Source organism: Lithobates pipiens, unplaced genomic scaffold, assembly GCF_037356315.1.
Source record: "Lithobates pipiens isolate NorthernLeopardFrog02 unplaced genomic scaffold, aLitPip1_a1.2 Scaffold_16, whole genome shotgun sequence".
In the NCBI taxonomy this organism is placed as follows: domain Eukaryota; kingdom Metazoa; phylum Chordata; class Amphibia; order Anura; family Ranidae; genus Lithobates; species Lithobates pipiens.
In genome coordinates this window covers 11799322-11824993 of record NW_027507748.1, presented here as the reverse complement: position 1 = coordinate 11824993, position 25672 = coordinate 11799322, and the positions used below count along the sequence as shown (strand labels likewise).

At 49.3% G+C, this 25672-nt stretch overlaps 1 protein-coding gene across 1 annotated transcript in view; it reads right to left on the bottom strand.

Annotated features, from left to right (window-relative positions):
* Positions 1 to 25672, bottom strand: part of MAN1A2 (mannosidase alpha class 1A member 2) — a gene marked incomplete at its 3' end in the record, with an annotated part of 179647 nt that overhangs the window by 52729 nt on the left and 101246 nt on the right. Inside the window, 1 exon segment of the mRNA XM_077479577.1 lies at positions 11122 to 11377. Coding sequence (XP_077335703.1) covers positions 11122 to 11377 — 256 coding nt within the window.

Below are 25672 nucleotides of genomic sequence, written 5' to 3'. Positions count from 1 at the left end.
AAACCAAATCCCCCCCCCCCCCCCCATCACAAATGCCCCTAAATAACCACTCTTAGCACCCTCCAAAAGTTCCCTCCTAGAATACTTACCCCCTGCAGACCCCCAAATTCCCCCTTACAACACAAAACCCCTCCCCCAAACTCCTTGTTGCACCCCCCCCCCACCTCACATGATACAACAGTGCCCAGGGCAGCTGCCCCTCCTGCCCATCCATTGTCCTAGACCTGACTAAAGGATATATACTGGAATTTGTATTTATTTATTTTTTACTAGTAATGTCAGCGATCAGTGACTTAGCGGGACTGCGATATTGTGGCAGAAAAATTGGACACCAACTGATGCTTTGTAGGAAGCAGTGACACCAATACAGTGATCAGTGCTAAAATTATACTGTCCTAATGACACTGGCTGGGAAGAGAGTAAACACGTAGGCCAATCAAAGGGTTACATGTGTGCCTAGCCGGTGTTTTTGTGTACTGTGTTAAGTACTTTTACTAAGGGAAGTTATGGATTGTATTGGAAAAAGATGGCAATACAGCGCCGTCTAATCTATTCCTCTAATAAATGAATTCTAAAGGAAACCATATGTGAAAAGAAAAAAAGCAGCAACTTGATGTGAGATACACACAAAATAACATAAACTAAAATGAAAAGTTGCGCTATAAGTTCCTATAAAGAAAAAGCTTATATAATTGACACATATAATATATGCCAAAATTAATTTAGAAGAGTAGAAGCAAGTGCTACTACAATTGGGTAATAGTGAAACTGCTCCAAACAATTCAATTCAGTGCAATAATAAACTAAAAAGTGTATAAAAACACCAATGTCCAAATTGCAATCTATAATCCGCGTTCCACAGGGAGGTTAGACAGTCCAGATCAGTCTCTCAGAACCTTCCAAAGTGATATTATACACGTCACCCAAGACGATGTGCCTTAGTATAGTGAAAGGATCCTCCACCAAACAAAAGTACTGCAGCTTACCAGCTATTCAGATCCTTTATAGGGATCTAATCATGCCTGTGGCTCCCCCCCCCCAGGTGCACACTAGCTCATTATGCCTTTTCCTTTGCAGGTGGGAAAAAAAAAAAAAAAAAAACACATCAGCGGGTTTACAACCGCTTTAAAATTTTTCTATTTTTTTAAAGGTTTTTAAAAATGGTCCATTTTAGTTTGGGTTTTCAGCCAAGTGCTTCCTGAATTTTCAGTACCGAATTTTCATTTCGGTGCACCACTATACAATATTCTACTGTAAGTGCCGAAGATGTCTGCTTCACTATCCGCCTCAACAGTAGATAAAGCCCAGAGTCTCGAGGGAGAAAAGCACTTCAGAAATACAAGGTAATGGATTTGCACGCTTATTTGACCATTACGGGAGACTCGCCAATTTATGAAGGTCTTATAGGTTTTGCTCTCATGAAGCCCTTGCTGAACATTACAAATATGTGACAAGCAACAGGCAAGAGTCCGGAGGGTACCCAGACCAACATCTCCACTTCCTGAAGAACCAAGTACAGGCCGCAGGGTTGATTTAATTTAAAAATCACTAGAAAAGGCTTGATTTAAATCAAATTTTTAAAGACCAACTTTCATCTCTGTCCCCCAGCAGGCCCCTCCTCTGACCCCGCTGTTGGCCCCCTCCTCTGACCCCGCTGTTGGCCCCCCCTCCTCTGACCCAGCTGTTGGCCCCTCCTGTCGGCCCCCTCCTGTGACCCCGCTGTTGGCCCCCCTCCTCTGACCCGCTGTTGGCCCCCTCCCTCTGACCCCGCTGTTGGCCCCCCTCCTCTGACCCCGCTGTTGGCCCCCCTCCTCTGACCCCGCTGTTGGCCCCTCCTGTCGGCCCCCTCCTGTGACCCCGCTGTTGGCCCCTCCTGTCGGCCCCCTCCTGTGACCCCCGCTGTTGGCCCCCCTCCTCTGACCCCGCTGTTGGCCCCCCTCCTCTGACCCCGCTGTTGGCCCCCCTCCTCTGACCCGCTGTTGGCCCCCCTCCTCTGACCCCGCTGTTGGCCCCCTCCTCTGACCCCGCTGTTGGCCCCCCTCCTCTGACCCCGCTGTTGGCCCCCCTCTCTGACCCCGCTGTTGGCCCCCCTCCTCTGACCCGCTGTTGGCCCCCCTTCTCTGACCCCGCTGTTGGCCCCCTTCTCTGACCCCGCTGTTGGGGCCCCCCTCCTCTGACCCCGCTGTTGGGGCCCCCCCTCCTCTGACCCCGCTGTTGGGGCCCCCCCTCCTCTGACCCGCTGTTGGGGCCCCCCTCCTCTGACCCCGCTGTTGGCCCCCCTCCTCTGACCCCGCTGTTGGCCCCCCTCCTCTGACCCCGCTGTTGGCCCCCCCTCCTCTGACCCCGCTGTTGGCCCCTCCTGTCGGCCCCCTCCTCTGATCCCGCTGTCGGCCCCTCCTGTCGGGCCCCTCCTCTGACCCCGCTGTTGGGGCCCCCCCTCCTCTGACCCCGCTGTTGGCCCCCCTCCTCTGACCCCGCTGTTGGCCCCTCCTGTCGGCCCCCTCCTCTGATCCCGCTGTCGGCCCCTCCTGTCGGCCCCCTCCTCTGACCCCGCTGTTGGCCCCTCCTGTGACCCCGCTGTTGGCCCCTCCTGTCGGCCCCCTCCTGTGATCCCGCTGTCGGCCCCTCCTGTGATCCCGCTGTCGGCCCCTCCTGTGGCCCCCTCCTCTGACCCCGCTGTGGCCTCTCCTGTGGCCCCCCTCCTCTGACCTTGCTGTTGGCCCCCTCCTGTGACCCCGCTGTTGGCCCCCCTCCTCTGACCCCGCTGTTGGCCCCCCTCCTCTGACCCCGCTGTTGGCCCCCCCTCCTCTGACCCCGCTGTTGGCCCCTCTCCTGTGACCCCGCTGTTGGCCCCCCTCCTGTGACCCCGCTGTTGGCCCCTCCTGTGGGCAACCCCCTCCGCTGACCCCGCTGTTGGCCCCCTCCGCTGACCCCGCTGTTGGCCCCCTCCTCTGACCCCGCTGTTGGCCCCCTCCTCTGACCCCGCTGTTGGCCCCCTCCTCTGACCCCCTCCTCTGACCTTGCTGTTGGCCCCCCTCCTCTGACCCCGCTGTTGGCCCCCCTCCTGTGACCCTGCTGTTGGCCCCTCCTGTGGGCAACCCCTCCGCTGACCCCGCTGTTGGCCCCCCTCCTCTGACCCCGCTGTTGGCCCCCTCCTCTGACCCCGCTGTTGGCCCCCTCCTCTGACCCCCGCTGTTGGCCCCCTCCTCTGACCCCGCTGTTGGCCCCCTCCTCTGACCCCGCTGTTGGCCCCCCTCCTGTCGGCCCCCCTCCCCTGACCCCGCTGTTTGGCCCCCCTCCTCTGATCCCACTGTTGGCCCCTCCTGTTGGCTTACCAACAGTTCCATTCACTTTAATGGGACAACTGGTGATGGGGCAGTGACACAACAAGGTGAGGGACGTGGCGGCAGCAGGTGATTGGACGCCCGCTCTCAGGCTCTGCCATGATGGATCTGAAATGACAGGTGCTCTTTATATGTAAGGACTCATTCTGTTAGTTAGAATCTTTAATATTTGCAAACAAAATGAAGGTTTCCCATTTAAAATAATAAGATGTCAGGTTAGTAAAACAGCGATATCAGAACCGATCCAATCATACAGTATTAGTGTACATAGATTTGCAAAACAATGGGGTAAAGGAATATTCCTGAACTTTGTGTTATCTCATGGTTACTGTGACATTGTGTGAATGCATCAATGCCGTGCATGTTATCTCAGCTTGGATTCATTGAATGAGTTTACCTATAATGTAAATATTGCATTTTTTTTTTTTTTTTGCAATACAGAATTTTACAGCCTCGTGCTACATGACGAAGCTCCATTTCATGCTGAATAAACTAAATTATTAATGTATCTTAAATAGAAAACAATCTTTAGAAACATTTTTTACTCCAAAAGCATTTTATTAAAATAAATTTGATAAAAAAATATAAAAAAAAATGATTTAAATAAAAACAAACAAAAAAAAAAAACTGTTTTTTTTTTTTTTTTTACGTTATTGATTTATATCCACCCTGAGAGTCTGCACAGCACCCCCCCCCCCAGAACTTACATTCAATATTAAATTTCAGGTTTAATTACAAATAGTCATTTTGATCTGGCAAAGTCAGCGGGCTGTAGCTTTGTACAACCCGGGAAGCACTGGGTGCCATTATTGCCCCCATATGCCTCTCCGGAGTGCCGATCCTGACAGCTTCGTTCCACGCAGGCTGTGTACCCCCCCATCCCCCCCTCTCTTCACAGGCAGCGAATGACAGGCAGCTGGCAGCAGAACCGGCGGCCCTCCTGCTGCGCTCGAAGCCTCGTTAGGAAGAAAAGCTTTTAATTGCCATTAGACAGAGCTGTGAGCGGGCTGGCACAGATACCATGGCAGAAAGAGCGCAGTGGGTCAGGAGGTCTGCGGGAGGAAAAGGATGAGGGATATGAGGTAATAGAAGGCAGAGGGAGGGAGAAGACGGAGGGGACATGACCCAGACAAACCAGCACAAAGCGCTGCCAAACCATTCAAAGAGCTTCTAATCTAGAGCCTCGTCTATGGCCGGATCACACGTCTGAGGGAGGATTTTGTCTCCCCCCCCCCCCCCCCCACCCCGTAGTATAAAGTTTGCAGAATCACCAAAATGGGAAATTATCATCAGGAAGTTTCTTGAACAGTGGGGGGGGGGGGAATTATGATCGTCTCCCCTGCAGATTGTGCAAGTTTGCCCACTTACAAAGGAATGAAGGGTCTATAATTGTTATCATAGGTGTATTTTATATGCTAGAGACACAATATCAACCAAAAATCCAAAAAAACACACAATACAAAAGGTTATAATTGATTGGTGAGTAAAATAAAGTATTTGATCCCCAACCAGCCAACAATAATTCTGGCTCCAGTAGGTGCTCACGTGGTACACAGATTAGTCCTGTCCATGTAAGAAGGTTCTCCTAACGACAACTCGTTATGTCTATAAAAGACACCCGTCCACAGACTCTCTTCAATCCTCACCATCATTGGGCAAGGCCAAAGAGCTGTCAGAGGACGTCGGGAGAAGACTGTAGACCTGCACAAGGCTGGAATGGGCTACAAGACCATCAGCAAGAAGCTTAGTGAGAAGGAGAAACTGGTGTTGCGATTAAATGGAAGAAATACAAAATAACCATCAAATCGTCCTCGGGTCTGGAGCTCCATGCAAGATTTCTCCTCATGGGGTGAGGATGGTCATGAGAAAAGTGAGGGATCAGCTCAGGAGCTACACAGGAGGAGCTTGTGAAGGATCTCAAGGTAGTTGGGACCACAGTCACCAAACCAACCATTGGTAACACAATACGCCACCATGGATTGAAATCCTGCAGTGCCCGCAAGGTCCCCCTCCTCAGGAAGACACATGTACAGGTCCCTCTCCTCAGGAAGACACATGTACATGTCCTCCTCCTCAGGAAGACACATGTACAGGTCCCCCTCCTCAGGAAGACACATGTACATGTCCTCCTCCTCAGGAAGACACGTGTACAGGTCCCCCTCCTCAGGAAGACACATGTACAGGTCCCCCTCCTCAGGAAGACACATGTACATGTCCCCCTCCTCAGGAAGACACGTGTACAGGTCCCCCTCCTCAGGAAGACACGTGTACAGGTCCCCCTCCTCAGGGAAGACACATGTACAGGTCCCCCTCCTCAGGAAGACACGTGTACAGGTCCCCCTCCTCAGGAAGACACGTGTACAGGTCCCCCTCCTCAGGAAGACACGTGTACAGGTCCCCCTCTCAGGAAGACACGTGTACAGGTCCCCCCTCCTCAGGAAGACACGTGTACAGGTCCCCCTCCTCAGGAAGACACGTGTACAGGTCCCCCTCCTCAGGAAGACACGTGTACAGGTCCCCCTCCTCAGGAAGACACGTGTACAGGTCCCCCTCCTCAGGAAGACACGTGTACAGGTCCCCTCCTCAGGAAGACACGTGTACAGGTCCCCCTCCTCAGGAAGACACGTGTACAGGTCCCCCTCCTCAGGAAGACACGTGTACAGGTTCCCCCTCCTCAGGAAGACACGTGTACAGGTCCCCCTCCTCAGGAAGACACGTGTACAGGTCCCCTCCTCAGGAAGACACGTGTACAGGTCCCCTCCTCAGGAAGACACATGTACAGGTCCCCCTCCTCAGGAAGACACATGTACAGGTCCCCCTCCTCAGGAAGACACATGTACAGGTCCCCCTCCTCAGGAAGACACATGTACAGGTCCCCCTCCTCAGGAAGACACATGTACAGGTCCCCCTCCTCAGGAAGACACATGACAGGTCCCCCTCCTCAGGAAGACACATGTACAGGTCCCCCTCCTCAGGGAAGGCACATGTACAGGTGACACGTGTACAGGTCCCCCTCCTCAGGAAGACACGTGTACAGGTCCCCCTCCTCAGGAAGACACGTGTACAGGTCCCCTCCTCAGGAAGACACGTGTACAGGTCCCCCTCCTCAGGAAGACACGTGTACAGGTCCCCCTCCTCAGGAAGACACGTGTACAGGTCCCCCTCCTCAGGAAGACACGTGTACAGGTCCCCCTCCTCAGGAAGACACGTGTACAGGTCCCCCTCCTCAGGAAGACACGTGTACAGGTCCCCCTCCTCAGGAAGACACGTGTACAGGTCCCCCTCCTCAGGAAGACACGTGTACAGGTCCCCCTCCTCAGGAAGACACGTGTACAGGTCCCCCTCCTCAGGAAGACACGTGTACAGGTCCCCCTCCTCAGGAAGACACGTGTACATGTCCTCCTCCTCAGGAAGACACATGTTATGACCTCCTCCTCAGGAAGACACATGTACATGTCCTCGTCCTCAGGAAGACACATGTATATGACCTCCTCCTCAGAAAGACACATGTACAGGACATCTGAAGTTTGTCAATGAACATCTGAATGATTCAGAGAAGGATTGGGGAAAAGTTATGTGGTCAGGTGAGACCAAAATTGAGCTCTTTGGCATTAACTCGGCTCGCTGTGTTTGGTGGAAGAAAAATGCCGACTGTGACCCTAAGAACACCATCCCTACAGCCAAGCATGGAGGTGGAAACATGATGATTTGGGTTGTTTCTCTGCTGAAGGTACAGGCCGACTTTGCCGCATTGAGGGTCCAATGGACGGGGGCCATGAATTGTAAGATCTTGGATGAGAACCTTCTTCCCTCAGCCAGAACACTGAAGATGGGTCATGGATGAGTCTTCCAGCATGACAATGACCCAAAAACATACCATCAAGGCAACAAAGGAGTGGCTCAAGAAGAAGCACATTAAGGTCATGGAGTGGCCCAGCCAGTCTCCAGACCTTAATCCTATAGAAAATTTATGGAGAGAGCTGAAACTTCCAGATGCTAAGAAACTTTTAAGGATTTAGAGAAGATCTGTAAAGAAGAGAGGACCAAACCCCTCCTGAGATGTGTGCAAAACCTGATCACCACCTACAAGAGACGTCTGACCTCTGATTGCCAACAAGGGTTTCTCCACCAACTACTAAGTCATGTTTTGCTTGGGGATCAAATACTTATTTCACTCACTGAACTGCAACTCAATTTATACCATTTGTAACCTGTGTTCTTTATGGATTTTTGGTTGATATTCTGTTTTCATCATATAAAATACACCTATGATAAAAATTATAGACCCTTCATTTCTTAGTAAGTGGGCAAAACCTACACAATCTACTTACACAGACTTACATCAAATCATTATTTTCCCCCCACTGTATGCATAGAATACATGAAGGTTAAAAAAAAAAAAAACCTTCAGCCTTTAGAACCAATTTGAGGCTCCATTCACACCTGGGCGTTTTGAATCGCAGGTGGAATGGTTTCAATTCTGCCTGCGATTCTGAATCGCGGCCAAAATGTGTGACCCCCTCTTGCATCTATGTCACAATTGGCGCACAATTTGAGGGTGCCATTGAGAAACAATGGCATCGCAAACACGTTGCATGTTTTGCCAAGATTCAGAATGCCCAGATGTGAATGTAGCCTTATGTACACTAGAGCTGGGCGATTTTCTAAAAAAAAAAAAAAAAAGATATATGCGTTTTAACAACTTCAGCCCCGGACCATTTTGCTGGTCAAAGACCAGACCACTTTTTGCGATTCGGCACTGCGTTGCTTTAACTGACAATTGCACCATCGTGGCTCCCAAACAAAAATTGACATCCTTCCCCCACAAATAGAGCTTTCTTTTGGTGGTATTTGATCACCCCTGCGGGTTTTATTTTTTGTGCTATAAACAAAAATAGAGCGACAATTTAGAAAAAAACGCATTATTTTTTACTTTTTGTTATAATAAATATATAATAAAATATATAAAAAAACATTTTTTTCCCTCAGTTTAGGCCGATACATATTCTTCTACATATTTTTGGTAAAAAAAAAAAAAAAATAAGCGATTATTGATTAGTTTGCACAAAAGTTATAGCGTTTACAAAATAGGGGATTTATGGCATTTTTATTAATTTTTTTTTTACTAGTAATGGCGGAGATCAGCGATTTTTATTGTGACTGCGACATTGTGGGGGACACATCAGACATTTTTGACACATTTTTGGGACCATTGTCATTTATACAGCAATCAGTGCTATATAAATGCAGTAATTCCTGTGTAAATGACACTGGCAGTGAAAGGGTTAACCAGTGGGTGGCAGTGTAGGGGTTAAGGCCCATACGTATTCTTCTACATATTTTTGGTAAAAAAATAAATAAATAGCAATAAGCGATTATTGATTGGTTTGCGCAAAAGTTATAGCATTTACAAAATAGGGGATTTATGGCATTTTTATAAATTTTTTTTTACTAGTAATGGCGGCCATCAGCGACTTTTATTGTGACTGCGACATTGCGGCGGACACATCAGACATTTTTGACACCTTTTTGGGACCATTGTCATTTATACAGCAATCACTGCTATATAAATGCACTGATTCCTGTGTAAATGACACTGGCAGTGAAGGGGTTAACCAGTGGGTGGCAGTGTAGGGGTTAAGTGTTCCTAGGGGTGTGTTACTAACTGTTGGGGGGCTGGGCTTTAATTTAGTGAACACTGATCTCTGTTCCAACCACATGGAGCAGAGATCAGCGTCACTAGTTGCTAGGCAGAACGAGGAGATGCTGTTTACAACGGCATCTCTCCGTTCAGCCGCCCCGTGAGACGATCGCGGGTATGCTCGCGCCGATCGAGTCCGCGGGACACGCGACCGGACTCGTGGGGTTCCCGACCAGCATGCGAGTGCGATGGCATGGCGGCAAATTTAAAGGGACGTACAGGTACGCCCATTTGCCTTCTCGTGCCATTCTGCCGACGTACATCGGCGTGCGCTGGTCGGGAACCGATTAAAAAAAAAAATAAATAAAAAAAAAAATCGATTCACGATTCAAATCAGGTTTGTTTTTTTTAATTGACACCGCGCCGGTCCTGAGGAGCTGCGGGCAGGAGTTTTTAGGCGAAAAAACTCCTGCCCGCAGCTCTTCATGACCGGCGTGGTGTCAGCGCCGGTCCTGGGGAGAAAAAAAAATGAAAAAATTTTTTGCTGAAATTTTGAATCGATTTGACCTCTCAACTCGATTCAAGATTTAAATCGATTTTTTCCCCAGCCCTAGCTTATACATGATCGGAATTTCCAACAAATGTTCGAAGTGAGCTTGTTGTCAGAAATTCAAACCGCGTGTAGGCTCCATCTGTCGGAATTTCCGACAACAAAAAAATTTGAGAGCTGGATCTCAAAATTTCCCGACAACAAAATCCGTCGTCGGAAATTCAGACGCACAAAGTTCCACGCATGCTCGGAATCAAGCAGAAGAGCTGCACTATTGGTTATTGAACTTACCGTATATACTCGAGTATAAGCCGAGATTTTCAGCCTCTTTTTTGAGGCTGAAAGTGCCCCCCTCGGCTTATACTCGAGTCATCGCTGTCTGCCCGCTCGATCAGCGTGTCGAGCAGACAGACAGCGGCCATTCTGATTCAAAAGCCGCGCCTCCGGCTCCGCCTTCGCCTGTGATAGGCGGAACACTGAATTTCCCAGCAGCCTGTGTTCCGCCTATCACGGGCATCTTCTCATCCTCGTACTACGGACGAGGATGATACGACGTCCGTGATAGGCGGAACACAGGCTGCTGGGAAATTCAGTGTTCCGCCTATCACAGGCGAAGGAGGAGGCGCGGCTTTTGAATTTTACAATGGCCGCCGACGAAGAGGGCACGGGACGGAGGCAAGGCAAGGCACGGCACGGGACAGGACAGGACGGGACGGGACGGGACGGGACGGGACGGGACGAAGGCAAGGCACGACACGGGACGGAGGCTCGGGACAAAGGCTCGGGACACAGGTAGGCTGGACACACACACACACACACACACACACACACACACACACACGGATGGATGGATGGATGGAGACACACACACACACAGGGATGGATGGATACACACACACACACAGGGATGGATGGATGGATGGATGGAGACACACACACACAGGGATGGATGGATGGATGGATGGATGGAGACACACACACACAGGGATGGATGGATGGAGACACACACACACAGGGATGGATGGATGGATGGACACACACACACACAGGGATGGATGGACGGACACACAGGGATGGACGGACACACAGGGATGGACGGACACACAGGGATGGACGGACACACACACAGGGATGGACAGGCATGTCTCACCCTCGGCTTATACACGAGTCAATAAGTTTGCCAGTTTTTTTGGGGGTAAATTGGGGGCCTCGGCTTATATTCGGGTCGGCCTATACTCGAGTATATACGGTACTTTTTCTAGTCCCGTCGTACGTGTTGTACGTCAGCGCGCTCTTGCCAATTTCCGAAAAAACATTTGTGCGACCGTGTGTATGCAAGACAAGTTTCAGCCAACATCCGTTGGAAATAAATCCACGGTTTGGTTGTCGGAAATTCCGTTCGTCTGTATGTGGCATAAGAGTACACCCATGCAAGTCTGCTCACATGGGGATGAACAGAACACCTGTGGTGCAATGGTCTTGCCCAGAGTAACCTCCTCTTCTGGGGTCCCCCTGCAAGTGATAATATTTTATGTGCCCAGAGTTGTACTTTAGCTGTATAGAACTGCCCATTTCCCGGCTCTCACCTCCTTGATTTTATCCCGTTTCTCTCGGATTTCTGGGTCCCCAGGGTCGCCGTTCTTCAGCTCAGGCAGGTTGGGGACGGGTGCCAGCGGTAAGGGCGGATTATCTTTCTTCTTCATTTCTTCTATCAGCTTGCTCTTCTCAGTCTGGATCTCGGCTCTGATCTCATCCCGAGACTTCTTTAACTTCTCCTTGGCCTCCTGGAGGGCGCGCTCATGGTCTGCCCGGATCTTATTCCGCAGCTGCTCTTCCTCCTCCCTGCAAGAAAAAAAACACAATCAATAGGAATCATCCAATCAACTCACTGCATATCATTACCTTGATGAGACAAAAAGAAGAGGTTAAAGCATCAGTACATCCAAAAATATTTTTTGTATTAACGGCTCCCTATGAAAATGGTCTATGAGTGCCGATTGGAAAGAAAAAAAAGGTAAAATGCCAAAATCCATACATCACAACAAAACCCTTATGTGTGCAATGTGAAAACGGCCTCAGCCCGGGCTCCGTCCAGGCCACAGCTCCCAACGTGTTTCGTCCTGAACACTGGGCGAAACGCATTGGGGAGAGGGTGTGTGTCCAGGATGGAGCCTGGGCTTTCTTCACATCGATATCCACAGAGCTGGGATGAGCTCCATCCATGCCTGCACTCCCAGCAGCTGACAGCAGGTGATTCCAGTAAATTGAAAATACCTGTGACCCTGCCAGTTTGTTTCACCTCCTTGTGCCACGTGGCAACACACTACAGCCTGACCATGCCTCAGCAGCGTTGCCACCAGTGTGCATGTGCCATTGCTTGCTCTCTCCATTGCCTCTCCCAGCTGCCCATGCACTAGACCAGGCGGGTCTAGCAAGGTAACCTGATGGTGCCCTGAGGGTGTGATAGGACCTGTCAACCTAGACAAGACTCCGCCTCCAACAGTGGAAAGATCAGAAATAAAAAACTGTTGCATTTTATTCCCGATGGCCTCAAAAGTTACAAAGGAAACAATCCAAGGAGAAGAATAATTACTATGTAAAAAAAAAAAAAAAGTAAAAGTATTGAAGTACTCTGCAAGTCACATGGACATTGCTCCACCCCCCTGCTTTGCTGCTTAGTCCCACCCACCAAACCAGGGCAATGCAAAGAAAAGTGATCACATGATTGGAAATAATAGAATAAAAATATATTTTCCTGCAATTTAGAAAACCAGTGTGTTTTAATGGATGGGACCGATTACCTCTTCTGTGCCCAACCAGGGTCGGGACAAGAGATGGGCAGGAGGGGAAGCTGCATTGGGCACTGTAATATCATGTGAGGTGGAGCCACAAGGGAATTGGGGGAGGGGAATCTGTGTAGGAAGGGGGAATTTGGGCGGGGGGGGGGGGGCTGAAGGGTATAAATATTGTTCTAGGAGGGGAAATTTGGGGGGGATCCTGAGGCCGCGTACACACGCGGGGACTGTTCGCTGAAACTGTCCGCTGAAACCAAGTTTCAGCAGACAGTCCGCTCGTGTGTGGGCTTTCAGCGGACAGTTTCAGCGAACAGTCCGCTGAACAAGGTTTTTCGGAAATTCCGAAAAACTGTCCGCTGAAACACAGTCCCCCCGTGTGTAGGCTTGTTCGTCAAACAAAGTTGCGCGCATGCTCAGAAAGGATTTACACACCGAAAGTTATAATGCAGTGTATAGGACGTCGTATTTTTCGTCCCGTCGTACGTGCCGTTCACGTCATCGCGCACGGTTTCAGCAAACTGTTCGTCCGTCGTGTGTGGCCATGTCCGTCCATGCTAATTTTGAGCGGACTGTTTGCCGAAACTGTTTGACGGACAAAGTTGGGCGAACAGTCCGCGCGTGTGTACGCGGCCTAAGAGTGGCGATTTAGGGACATTTGTGATGGGAGATGGAAGAAAATTTGTGCTCGATGGGGGGGATTTGGGGGGCAATTCGTGTTGGAAGGGCAGGAATTTAAATGGGGGGGTGGGGACAATGTGTGTACTAGGATAGGTCATTTTAGGGGTAGAGGATTTGTGCTAGGAAAGGTGAATTTTTTGGGGGGGGGGGGGGGGGCGGCGGTTCAGCAGGGGGGTAGATTTGTACTGGGAGGAGAGTGAATATATGATTGGGGGTAAGCATGCAGATTATTGCTGGGGAGATTTTTGTTGACACATTTTGCTCATGGGGGGGCTGGGGGCATAGTTTGGCATGTTCGCCCTGGGCTCTGATGACCTTGTCCCAGCACTGTGCCCAACCTATACGCCTAGATTAAGTAAAACAGGTTGCAGGCATTAGCTGCTACCTTTAACCCCATAAATTTACTTAGCGTGCCGCTTTGAGTGGTGCCCCGGTGAGCCACCGAGTCGGCATCCGTAGTGCCAATCCAAGCCCAATGTGAAATGGGCTCCTCTCAGGCCCATGCCCTCTGGCACATTTCGTCCAGCCCACAGGACTTAGTCATGACCAAAACCCATGGGCAGGACGAAACGCGCTACGGAGCGTGGCCTGGAAGTCAAGGCTGAGGTCGTTCTCAATCCTTACTTAGCATATGGGCTGAAAGGAGCGTGGTATCTCCTCTGCTATGGCTACAAATCACAAGTCATTAATCCTTCCCCGTACAGAGAAAAAAAAAATCCAAGAAAAGTAACAATTAATTTAGCTACAAAAGTGTTGTTGATGCAGCAAAAACGACACTTCCATCAAAATTCATAGTCCTGAATTTTAAATTATATACAACCAGCGGCAAAATCAGCCAGGCGAGACCGCTACTTCACCCACGGAGGCCGCTTTCACACACCGCGTTCCCGCAGTTCTTGCCCCGCGAGTTACCTGCTGTGTGTTTTTTTTTTTTTTTTACCTTAAAAGTAGACCTATGAGCAAATTTTTTTTTTTCATTTTGGATAGAACAAGGGAGGGTTATAACCCCTGTCAGATTTTCTTTTTTCACCATCTGCGTCTAATTGCAGAGATTTCCCTTCACTTTTGGAATTGGGAGGATTTCCCCTCCATTACTTTTCTGGGGACAACCCAACATTTGGGGTTCTCTCTCACTTTCAATGATAATGGTAAAGAGGACAAATGAAGAGGATGAATCTCCTCTCGGGACACGGCAGGCATTTTCTATTGCTGGGATTCCATTGTTGCTGGGGGATCTATTGCTGGGATTCCATTGTTTCTGGAGGATCTATTGCTGGGATTCCATTGTTTCTGGAGGATCTATTGCTGGGATTCCATTGTTTCTGGAGGATCTATTGCTGGGATTCCATTGTTGTTGGGGGGGGGGGGGGGATCTATTGCTGGGATTCCATTGTTGCTGGGGGGATCTATTGCTGGAATGCTAGTGTTGCTGTGGGATCTATTGCTGGGATTCTATTGTTGCTGGGGGGGTTCTATTGCTGGGATTCCATTGTTCCCGGGGATCTATTGCTGGAATTCCATTGTTCCCGGGATCTATTGCTGGAATTCCATTGTTCCCGGGGGATCTATTGCTGGAATTCCATTGTTCCCGGGGGATCTATTGCTGGGATTCCATTGCTCCCGGGGGATCTATTGCTGGGATTCCATTGCTCCCGGGGGATCTATTGCTGGGATTCCATTGTTCCTGGGGGATCTATTGCTGGAATTCCATTGCTCCCGGGGGATCTATTGCTGGGATTCTAGTGTTGCTGGGGGGATCTATTGCTGAAATTCTATTGTTGCTGGGAGATCTATTGCTGGGATTCTATTGTTGCTGGGGGATTTATTGCTGGGATTCCATTGTTGCTGGGGGATCTATTGCTGGGATTCCATTGTTGCTGGGGGATCTATTGCTGGGATTCTAGTGTTGCTGGGGGATCTATTGCTGGGATTCTAGTGTTGCTGGGGGATCTATTGCTGGGATTCTATTGTTGCTGGGGGATCTATTGCTGGGATTCCATTGTTGCTGGGGGATCTATTGCTGGGATTCCATTGTTGCTGGGGGATCTATTGCTGGGATTCTATTGTTGCTGGGGGATCTATTGCTGGGATTCCATTGTTGCTGGGAGATCTATTGCTGGGATTCAAGGGCGGAGACAAGGGGTGACTCAGACAGGGGGAGTTCCTGCACCTATTCTCTGAGAAGAAAAGCCCCGATTATACCTGTTCTTATCAGCTTGTGAGAGATTTCATCCTTCCTTACAGGCTGAATGGAACATCCAGGACATGAATAGGGAATATATCCGGAGAAGGGTTTTGGCTGACAGTCTTAATGAAGTATAGGGCTGCGTTTTGTAATTGTGTCCATTTTTGTCTACTTTTTCTTATTTTTATTGTTCCTTTTGATACTTAAGGCCCGGTTCACATTTGTGCGATGCCAGACATCGCATGTAATTCGCACTGCTGTTCACATTACATGCGATGTCAGCCATACAGATAGTATGGCTGACATCGCACCGCATTCGGTCCAAACATGCACAGGACACTTTTTTTCTGTTCGGACCAGAATCGGATCGCATGTGTGTTCACGCATATGTGATCCGATTCATGCCCGAACTGTCAGTTCGCAGTGCGATACGCGAGCTGAAATGGGGGTGTCATTAACATATGACGACACTCCTCAGTAGTTTACGTATGGCAGTGTGAACGGCCGTGCGAGTCGGGTGCGATGCGGGAACCCGCAGTGGATTCGCAGGGTTATCACATGGCATAAGTGTGAACTGGGCCTTAATGATGAACCGTATTACTATCTAATTGATATAAGAACTGAATCTCTCCTTGCACCTGAGAAATGTAATGATTGGACGAGCAATGATTATGTGCCAATCATATGTAGTTATAAGTGTGGAGCTCTAGTTCCAGGTATGATTGTAGGTTCAATTGTTTTTTGATAATTAGTGATAATTGTATTAATGTGATTCACCTGTGAGGCGACACCCTGTATTGTTAGTATTGGAGTGTTTTCACAGTGAAAGCGCCTGGGCGTCGGCGGTTAAGCGGTGCTATTTTTTACTGTTACCGTTGTTTTAGCGGCACTATTCGGCCGCTAGAGGAGCGGTTTTAACCCCCGCTAACTGCCAAAAAGTGTTTAATACGCCCGCAAAATGCTACTGCAGCGGCACTTTGCCGGTGGTATAGCAGCGCTGCCCCATGGTTTTCAACGGGCAGGAGCGATGAAGGAGAGGCGGAGGAGTGCCGTATTCACCGATCCTCCACCGCTGCAAAGAAGCTGCTGGCAGGACTTTTTGTGATGCCCTGCCAGCGCACCACTCCAGTGTGAAAGTGTGAGAGACGGAGGAGTGGTGGAGGAGCGGCGGTGGAGGAGTGGTGGAGGAGCGGCGGTGTATTTACCGATCCTCCTGCGCTGCAAAGAAGCTGCTGGCAGGACTTTTTGTGACGCCCTGCCAGCGCACCGCTCCAGTGTGAAAGTGTGAGAGACGGAGGAGTGGTGGAGGAGCGGCGGAGGAGTGGTGGAGGAGCGGCGGTGTATTTACCAATCCTCCTGCGCTGCAAAGAAGCTGCTGGCAGGACTTTTTGTGACGCCCTGCCAGCGCACCGCTCCAGTGTGAGAGGCGGAGGAGTGGTGGAGGAGCGGCGGAGGAGGAGTGGTGGAGGAGTGGCGGTGTATTTACCGATCCTCCTGCGCTGCAAAGAAGCTGCTGGCAGGACTTTTTATGACGCCCTGCCAGCGCACCGCTCCAGTGTGAAAGTGTGAGAGACGGAGGAGTGGTGGAGGAGCGGCGGAGGAGGAGTGGTGGAGGAGTGGCGGTGTATTTACTGATCCTCCTGCGCTGCAAAAGAAGCTGCTGGCAGGACTTTTTGTGACGCCCTGCCAGCGCACCGCTCCAGTGTGAAAGGCGGAGGAGTGGTGGAGGAGTGGCGGTGTATTTACCGATCCTCCTGCGCTGCAAAGAAGCTGCTGGCAGGACTTTTTGTGACGCCCTGCCAGCGCACCGCTCCAGCGTGAAAGCACTCTGGCTTTTACACTGGGTTTGGAAGCTGAGGCTTATTTTAGGCACTATTTTTAGAGCTGTAACGAATGATAAAAGCCTCCCGTGTGAAAGGGTATAAAAGTACGTGGCTGGAAGTAGATCACTGCACAAAGCCTGATGAAGAGCACGGAATGCACATAACTGTACAGTAGCATGTAACCATTTTATGCCTTGAAAGCATCTGATATAAGTACATTTTTGCATTGGAGAACGTGTCCCGTCATTTCTTCTATTGGATATCGGTGGAATATTGGCAGTCCGCCCCGACACTGAGCTCTACATAGAGCACCAGAGGAACTACAGAAGTAGCCCATCCAAAATTTTGATATACACACACACACACATTTTTCTACTATAAAACCTATCCAGTCATTGTCCTCCTGAGATGTCCTCCCTCGTTTCATCTTCATCATCCTGGTAGATGGCAGCAGATTTCTATCACCATTCATCCTTTCTTCAATGATATAAAGTTTGCCAGTACCGTATGCTAAAAAACAGCCCCGCCCCCCCCCCCTCCCTCCCACCATGATGTTCCCACCTCCAAACCACACTGTTGCTATGGGGGGTGTTTTTTGGGGTGATATGCCATGTGACCTCCAAACATGGTGTGTAACTCTTTGGGTGCCATAATTACATTTTGGTCTCCTCTGACTATATTCTCCCCGTATTTCACAGGCGTGTCTAAATGTTGTGCAGCAAACTTTAACCGAGCTTCACCATGGTTTTTCTTCAGCAGTGGAGTCTTGGGTGGTGAGCGTGTATACAGGCCATGGTGGGTGAGCGCATTACTTATGGTCTTTGACTCTTGGACAACTCTTCTGATAATTATTTTCACTCCTCTGTTGGGAAATCTAGCAAGGAGCACTGGGCCGTGACCCGTTTATGGTAAAATGATGTTCTTTCCACTTCCGGATTATGGCCCCAACAGTGCTCACTGGAACAGTCAGGTTTAGAAACGGTTCTGTAGCCCATGTCATCAGTATGTTTTACGACAATAAGGTTGCAAAGGTCTTGAGAGAGCTCTTTTGCTTTTACCTATCAGATGTTTCTTGTGACCTTGGTAATGAGACACCTTTTTGTAGGCCATCAGTTGAGACCATTGTCAGCTGGGTGTTCTGTCTTTTTTGGGGGGGGGGGGGGGGTAAACAACCACCCCCTCGGTGGGCCGGCACACCCTTCCACTCCCCCCCATGGTTGGTCATGCAGCCCCACTCTTACCCCATCTAGGTCGTGGTCGGGCAGCGCTCCTAAAGGCGACGGCTTCCATCGTGTCTTCTCCTCTTCTGCATCACGGCGGCTTCCGCCGTGTGTCTCCTCCCTCCTCCTCCTAGGTGTCCAATAGGATCTCCTGCCCTTTCAGCCAAGCGTACATATATAAATCGCCAGCACACCATGGATCTGCAATTTTTGTCCAACAGGTTTAATGGAAAGAATCACGTCACAAAAGAAAGTGCAACGTTTCGGAGTCGCGCAGGACCCCTTCGTCAGGCATGTGATCACGAAGGGGTCCTGCGTGGCTCCGAAACGTTGCACTTTCTTTTGTGATGTGATTCTTTCCATTAAACCTTTTGGAATGAAAATTGCCGATCCATGGTGTGCTGGTGAATACGTACGCTTGTTTGAGGTTTCCAGGACCCAACTGGTAATCGCTGCAGCACCCGCTACTTTATGAGCCACAAATACCAGGAATGTGTACGATAGGAATATCGATTTGATTGCCCTTTCAGCCAATCGGGTGATGGGTCTCACAAGGAGAATCGGCGCGACAATAGCGAATATTCATTTACTATGATCACACAAGTGGGTGGGCTCAGGGCACAGTGAGCACACGGCACTCACCCTTTTTTGAAGCCTATCGGAGCCTCTGGCTCTAATCATGTGCTTCAAAAAATAAAATAAATAAATAAAAAAAAACTTCCATTTGAATCCATGAGTCCGGCGACCTGCATGTAGATTAGCCGCTTCAGCCCCGGAAGATTTTACCCACCTCCCGACCAGGGCACTTTTTTGCGATTCTGCACTGCGATGCTTTAACTAACAATTGCATGGTCATGCGGCATAGCTCCCAAACTATTTTTTTTTACTAGTAATGGCAATGATCTGCGATTTTTATCGGGACTGCGACATTATGGTGTATACTTTTTTGACACATTTTTGGCACCATTGGCATTTATACAGAGATCAAAAATTCAGTGATCACTGTAAAAAATGTCACTGGCAGTGAAGGGGTTAACACTAGGGGGCGATCAAGAGGTTGTGTTCCCTAGTGTGTGTTCTAACTGAAGGGGGAGGGGGGGGGGGGGACTGTGTAGTGGAGATGACAGATAGCTGTTCATGCGGGGAGATGCTCTGTAGGAACACATGATCTGTCTCCTCTCCCCTCAGAGAACCGGAGACTGTGTTTACACACAGAGATCCCGGTTTCTCGTGCGTCAGCAGCGATCGCGGGAGCCCGGCGGTGATCGTGACCGCCGGGCACTCGCAACAGCTCCAGGAAAGGAGCAGCAGCGCCCCCTAGTGACCACAGGGCAAAGCGACATAACATAACGTGGTCTCGCCCGGCCGTGCCAGTCTGCCGCAGTAAAACTGCGGCGGCTGGTTGGCAAGTGGTTAGGGTCCCAGACGCATGGATAGATGCGCCCCTTATGGACAGACCGCCGCTGGTTGAGACCGAACCGGCTGATATTAATTTTCACCGACAAGGGGCAGGATTGCTTTCTAATTACTGAGAGATTTTAGCTGGTGTCTTTCCATGCCTTTTTACACCTCCCTTTCTTCAAGTGTTCAATACTCCTCTGGCCCCCCCCCCCCCCCCCCCCGTGTCATCCCATTTTATTACACAGAACTTCATTTTTTTTTCACTTGTTTTGGTGTCTTTTGTATGGATTGCATGGGTTGTTACCGGCACGTGGTGAGAATATCACACCCATAGAACCGTTACCAGAGAAAAAAGATGACGTGTTGAATACTTATTTTACCCGCTGTATCTGCGGCGGTCCTAGACGGAGTCGGAAACGCACAGAGGAGGCGACACTCCACTCACAGCTACGTGGCGCCGCAGACATGTAACCCAGCAGTCAGAGATCATGCTGTGATCTTTAATAACCCCCCCGCCATGAGACGCAGCGGGGGGTGACAATCCAGGAGCTCGCTAACTGGCGTGAGCATGAAAGCAAACTGCTGTTAATGAAGCCGCCCGGCACCCAGAATCCGAGGGCACGGTAATGGTGTTAAAGTGGTTTTTCACTTTCATACAGCTGCAGATCAGTCGGCGGTCTCGCCGCTACAAAAAACTCCCAGCGATCGTTCCGACACTCACTTCAGGAGGACAGATTGTTATCCTATGACACCGGCCCCCGGGGGGCCGCACGCTCGTTAAATGGTTTTAAAATATACCCGTTAATAGGCAGCCACTTAAAAAAAGAAAACATATTGAGTTCATACACGTCTCCATGTTCTCTCTCTCTCTCCTTAACCCCTTCAGCGCCGGAAGGTTTACTCCCCTTAATGACTAGGCCATTTTAGCGATACGGCTCTTGCGTTAATTTAAAGTGGTTGTAAACCCTTACAAACCACTTTGACCTACAGGTAAGCCTAGATTAAGGCTTACCTGTAGGTCCAATAAATATCTCCTAAACCTACACGGTTTAGGAGATATTTGCCGAAAGACAGGCACCGCTGTCTACGGCGCACTGAGCATGCCTCAGTTAACGGCGATAGGCCGCGAGTGGCGGCTCCCATGCGCGGGAGTGAGGTCATTGCGGCTCCGACGAATGACAGTGGCGGAGCAGCGAGACCCACCGAGAAGATGGATGCTCCGGACTACAGGGGACAGCGGTGACTTCGCTGGCTCCTGTGTCAGGTAAGTGACACATAATGGACTACTATGCGATGTGATGCGATGCGATGCGATGCATAGTAGTCCATTATGCTTTACCTTTGCAGGGAATCAAAGAGGAAGTAAACTCATCAGGGTTTACTTCCTCTTCAACAACTGCGCGGCTGTGCGACACTGTACCCCCCCCCCCAAAAGAAGTTATTTTTCCCCCACAAATAGAGATTTCCTTTGGTAGTATTTGATCACCTCTGCGTTTAATTTTTGCGCTATGAAAAAAAAATGTATTTCCGCTTTACTTTTTTGCTTCCCTGTGCCATTCTGCCGACGTAGATCTGTGTGCAGCAGTCGGCAAGCGGTTAATAAAGAAAAAAAAGGGTCAAAACATAGCCAGAGTTCAGGAACCGGAACGGATAGTCAGACAAGCCAAAACGTCAGGGAGCCGGAGATGAGCGTAGCAGAACAGCAAGCAGGATCTGGAGCCAGAAGGCAAGTCAGAGAAGCAAGTCTTTAACAGGAACGCAGAGATGTGGCGAAGGCAGAGATCATCTGGACTGGACGGCTTAAAGAGGGATTCCACCAAAAAAATAAAAAATATTAAAAGCCAGCAGCTATAAATACTACAGCTGCTGACTTTTAATAAATGGACACTCACCTGTCCCGGGGTCCAGTGATGCTGGCAGCCGAGGCCGATCGATCGCTCGTCCCTCGGCTGCTGCCGCCACCATTCTAGGTGAGGGAATCAGGAAGTGAAGCGAATCGGCTTCACTTCCCAGTTCCCTGCGGCGCAATAGGAAATCTCTGCGCCGTCACTGGGACCCGTGTGTGTCCCAGCAGACAGCACGGCAGGACAGGAAATGGCGTAGACTCCCACGGGAGTCTATGCCCGGAAGTGGGTGTAAATACCTGTCTTTGACAGATATCTCCACCCCCGTCCCCCCTGAAAGGTGTCAATTGTGACACCGGAGGGGGGGAGGGATCAGCGGAGAATCCCGCTTTAAGTAGACAGGACTGACGAGCAGGATCATCAACAGGTGAGTCACTGTGGAGAGAGAGATAGGAGCTGGCAATTAGCCGACCAGCTCAGAGAAGGAAGGGCTGAGCCCAGCCCTGACACTGCCATGTGATTGGCTGATTAGCAATCTGCGTTACCAAGCAAATAATAAAGTGGGCGGTGAGTGTATTTAAATTGAGGAGTTTAGTTCTCTCTATATAATCCAATGACTGTACTCCCATTGATTGGATGCTCCATTACGCCCACATATAAATAAGAATGTATTACGGTGGAGACCCGTCTATACATTAGGGAGAGGTTTCCCGCACCCTGTGCTATAGCCCAGGGCTGGGGAGATGTAATGCGTTGCCCGCAGGTCGTTCTCGGTAAGCCGAAGGTGATGCCCACGGGCTCGGAGAAGTCTTCGCCCCCGGCTGCCGATTCCAATTAGTAGATAAAGAACAATGTCAATGTGACTCTAAAAATACATTTTCTAATTACACAGAATAATATGAGTGGAAATGGCTGGGCTCCCAGCCCGGCTCCTGCTCTCTGTGATAACGGATCCGGAGCGGCGCGCACTAATGGCCGCTCCCTCGGGGACGGGACCCCCCTTTGTTGAGTGACAGGCGAGAGACAGGCTTTGGATTGTTTCCGATATTCCCCGAGAGGCCGTGAAAATGGATTAAATCGCTAAATGGAGCTTCACAAGGCTGTGAGAACGCGAGACACGGAGACAATTGAGCCGTTCTGCTCTGGAATTGGGGGGGAGAAAGCTGCGAAGGCTGAGAGGATGAAGAGATACCGTGTCTGGGGAAATGAGCGCCGGGGTCGCCAGAAAAAGTCCATTAACAAAAAAAAAAAAAAAAAGGAAGGCGGGAAAGTCTGACAAAACAAACAAAAAAAAAGTCTTCATTTCAACTTCTCATTCTCTTTATTTCTTCGGATGACCAATAATACTGTATCCAGCCAGAAGGGGGCGCTCTGTAGTCTGCACATTTATTTTGATGTCATCCTGTTATATCCAAAACAAATATACAGTTACATTTTCAAAAGAGGGACCGCCCCCTCACTTCCTGTCTGAGTGTCAATTAGAGAGAGACAGCCCGCAAGCGAGCAGCTGCAGTGCCAACTTTTTTTTAAAAACTAATTTTAAAAGTGGTCAGTCATGGTGACCCCCCAAAACTTTTTTTGTTTAGCAAACAAATTTATTTCTGTATTTCTGTAGTCATCACTTGGACTTCCAGCCCCCTGTGTCTGTGCAGAATTGCTGCAGGGTTTGGGCCCCTATAGAGCCCAGAGGAACATCTCTGTATTCATTACTTTCCCTGGCCATCTGCGCATGCACGGGGTTTCCTATGTATGTGCAAAGACTACTAGGAGGAAAAAAAACAAACCTCTTCCTTGTCTTTTGCACATGTGCCAACGGGCTCTCCCAGGACCCAAAGGCTGGGCTGAGCCCGTGGGCACGTTCGTGTATGCGGCAAAATGGGGGACACCTGGAAGGTGGACCGAAGTTCCACTTTCAGCTCTGATTCACACTGCTGCAATTTGACAGTTAAAAAAATCGCATGACAAGCCGCACCCCATTGCGGGAAATGGAACCCTTAAAATGGTTGCGAGTCGCACAGAAAAGGCTTTTGCGATTTTATCAACTTTTGTTAACCGCTTCAGCTCCGGAAAAGTTCACCCTCTTCCTGACAAGGCCATTTTTTGCGATACAGCACTGCGTCACTTTAACAATTACGCTGTCGTGCGACCCTGTACACATTTAAAATTTATGCCCCCCCCCAACAAATAGAGCTTTCCTTTAGTGGTATTTGATCACCTCTGCGTTTTTATTTTTTTTACTTTCTGCTTTAAAACATATAAAAAAATAAAAATTCTTCATCAATTTAGGTCAATATGTATTCTGCTACATGTCCTGTTTGCATAAAATTTATAGCGTCTACAAACTACGGGATATATTTAGGGACTTTTTTTTTTTTTAACTAATAATGGCGGCAATCAGCGATTTTTAGTGGTACCACAACATTGCGACAGGCAAATCTGACACGATTTGGGGACCAGTGACACAAATGCAGTGCAATGTCACTGTATAAATGACACCGGCGGGGAAGAGGTTAACATCAAGGGGCAATCAAAGGGTTAAGCGCGCTCCTAGGGAACGATATTTTACTGTGTGGGGGATGGACTGACTGGAGCGAGAGAGATATCGAAGTTCACGATTAGCAGGAACACAAGATCGCCATCTCCCTCTCTGACAGAACAGCGGTCTGCCATGTTTACATAGGCAGACTGCCGTTCTGCCTCTCCTACAAATGATCAGCAGGACCTGGCGGCCAGCGTGCGCGCCCCAGAGCAGATCCCAAGAATTATGTACAGGTATGTGATTTTTGCACATTTTTGATTTGTGGTTAAATGAAGTTACCGCAATGAAAATCAGGAGATCCAAATCGCACTGATCTGCGGCTACTTCAGCACAATTTCAAAGCTGCACTGGTGTGAAGCAGGGATAAACCTTGTGCTGCTACCCTTAGTAATTCCATAGGAAGGTAAACAATTACTTGTTTTAAACACTTTTATTTTTTCCAATTATTTCAGTTACTTCCTGGTTTCTGGCCTAGGCCAAAATGATGTCATACATCCCAAGAAAGAGTCTTCATGGGAGGAGGGGCTTCCTCTGCTAAGCACACCCTCCTGCCTGCATGCCTGAGCTAAGGGCAGATATTATTGACGCTACTGACAAAGAACAGCAGGGCTTGAAACCTAACCCAACCCTCCCCTCCCCTCTAGTCATAGGATTTCATTGACGGCAGCAATGACCATCAATCTGTCCAGCGAGGAGGCAGGAGAGCTGCTGCAGCTGTTGGCTTGTAGTTCTCAATGTACAGCGCTGTGGTAGTTCAATGTCTCCTCCTGTCAGTGTGTATGTGCCCGTCCGTATGAGGTACGAGCAGGGGCGGACTGACCATTTGGACACTCGAGCACTGCCCGAAGGCCCCGGGCCACTAGGGGGCCCCATCAGGGTTGCCAGCCTCAGTAAAACCAGGGACAGCATGTAAAAATCTGTTTTTTTTACATCCGTCTCTAAAATGTCCCTTACCGACATCCTTTTGGTCTAAAAATCCTGAGATTATAGCTGCCCCACCTCTCCAGCACCTTCTCAGCCAATAGAAACATGTCTGTGTATACTGTGTGTTTGTGTATACTGTGTGTTTGTGTATACTGTGTGTTTGTGTATACTGTGTGTTTGTGTATACTGTGTGTTTGTGTATACTGTGTGTTTGTGTATACTGTGTGTTTGTGTATACTGTGTGTGATTGTGTATACTGTGCGATTGTATACTGTGTGTGTTTGTGTATAGTGTGTGATTGTATACTGTGTGTTTGTGTATAGTGTGTGATTGTATACGGTGTGTGTTTGTGTATACTGTGTGATTGTATACTGTGTGGCCCCATAATGTCTGATTGCCTGGGGGGGGGGGGCCATAATCGCCTATTGCCTGAGGGTCCCATGAGTTGTCAGTCCGCCTCTGGGTACGAGCAGACAGATACACTGACAAGTCTGCAGGAGTCCTGCATGGCACCCGGGATCTGCTGATCACAGGTACAATGCTTTACAGGCTCCAAGTAAAAATAATAATAAATGCACTAGAGCTGCACGATTAATCGTTAAAGATGGGCATTTATTTGTTTATTAACCCCTTTTTTTTAGCAGAGACCCTAGAGAATAAAATGGTGAACACACCTGCGATCCGATTCTGGTCCGAACATAAAAAAGGGTCCTGTGCGTTTTTGGACC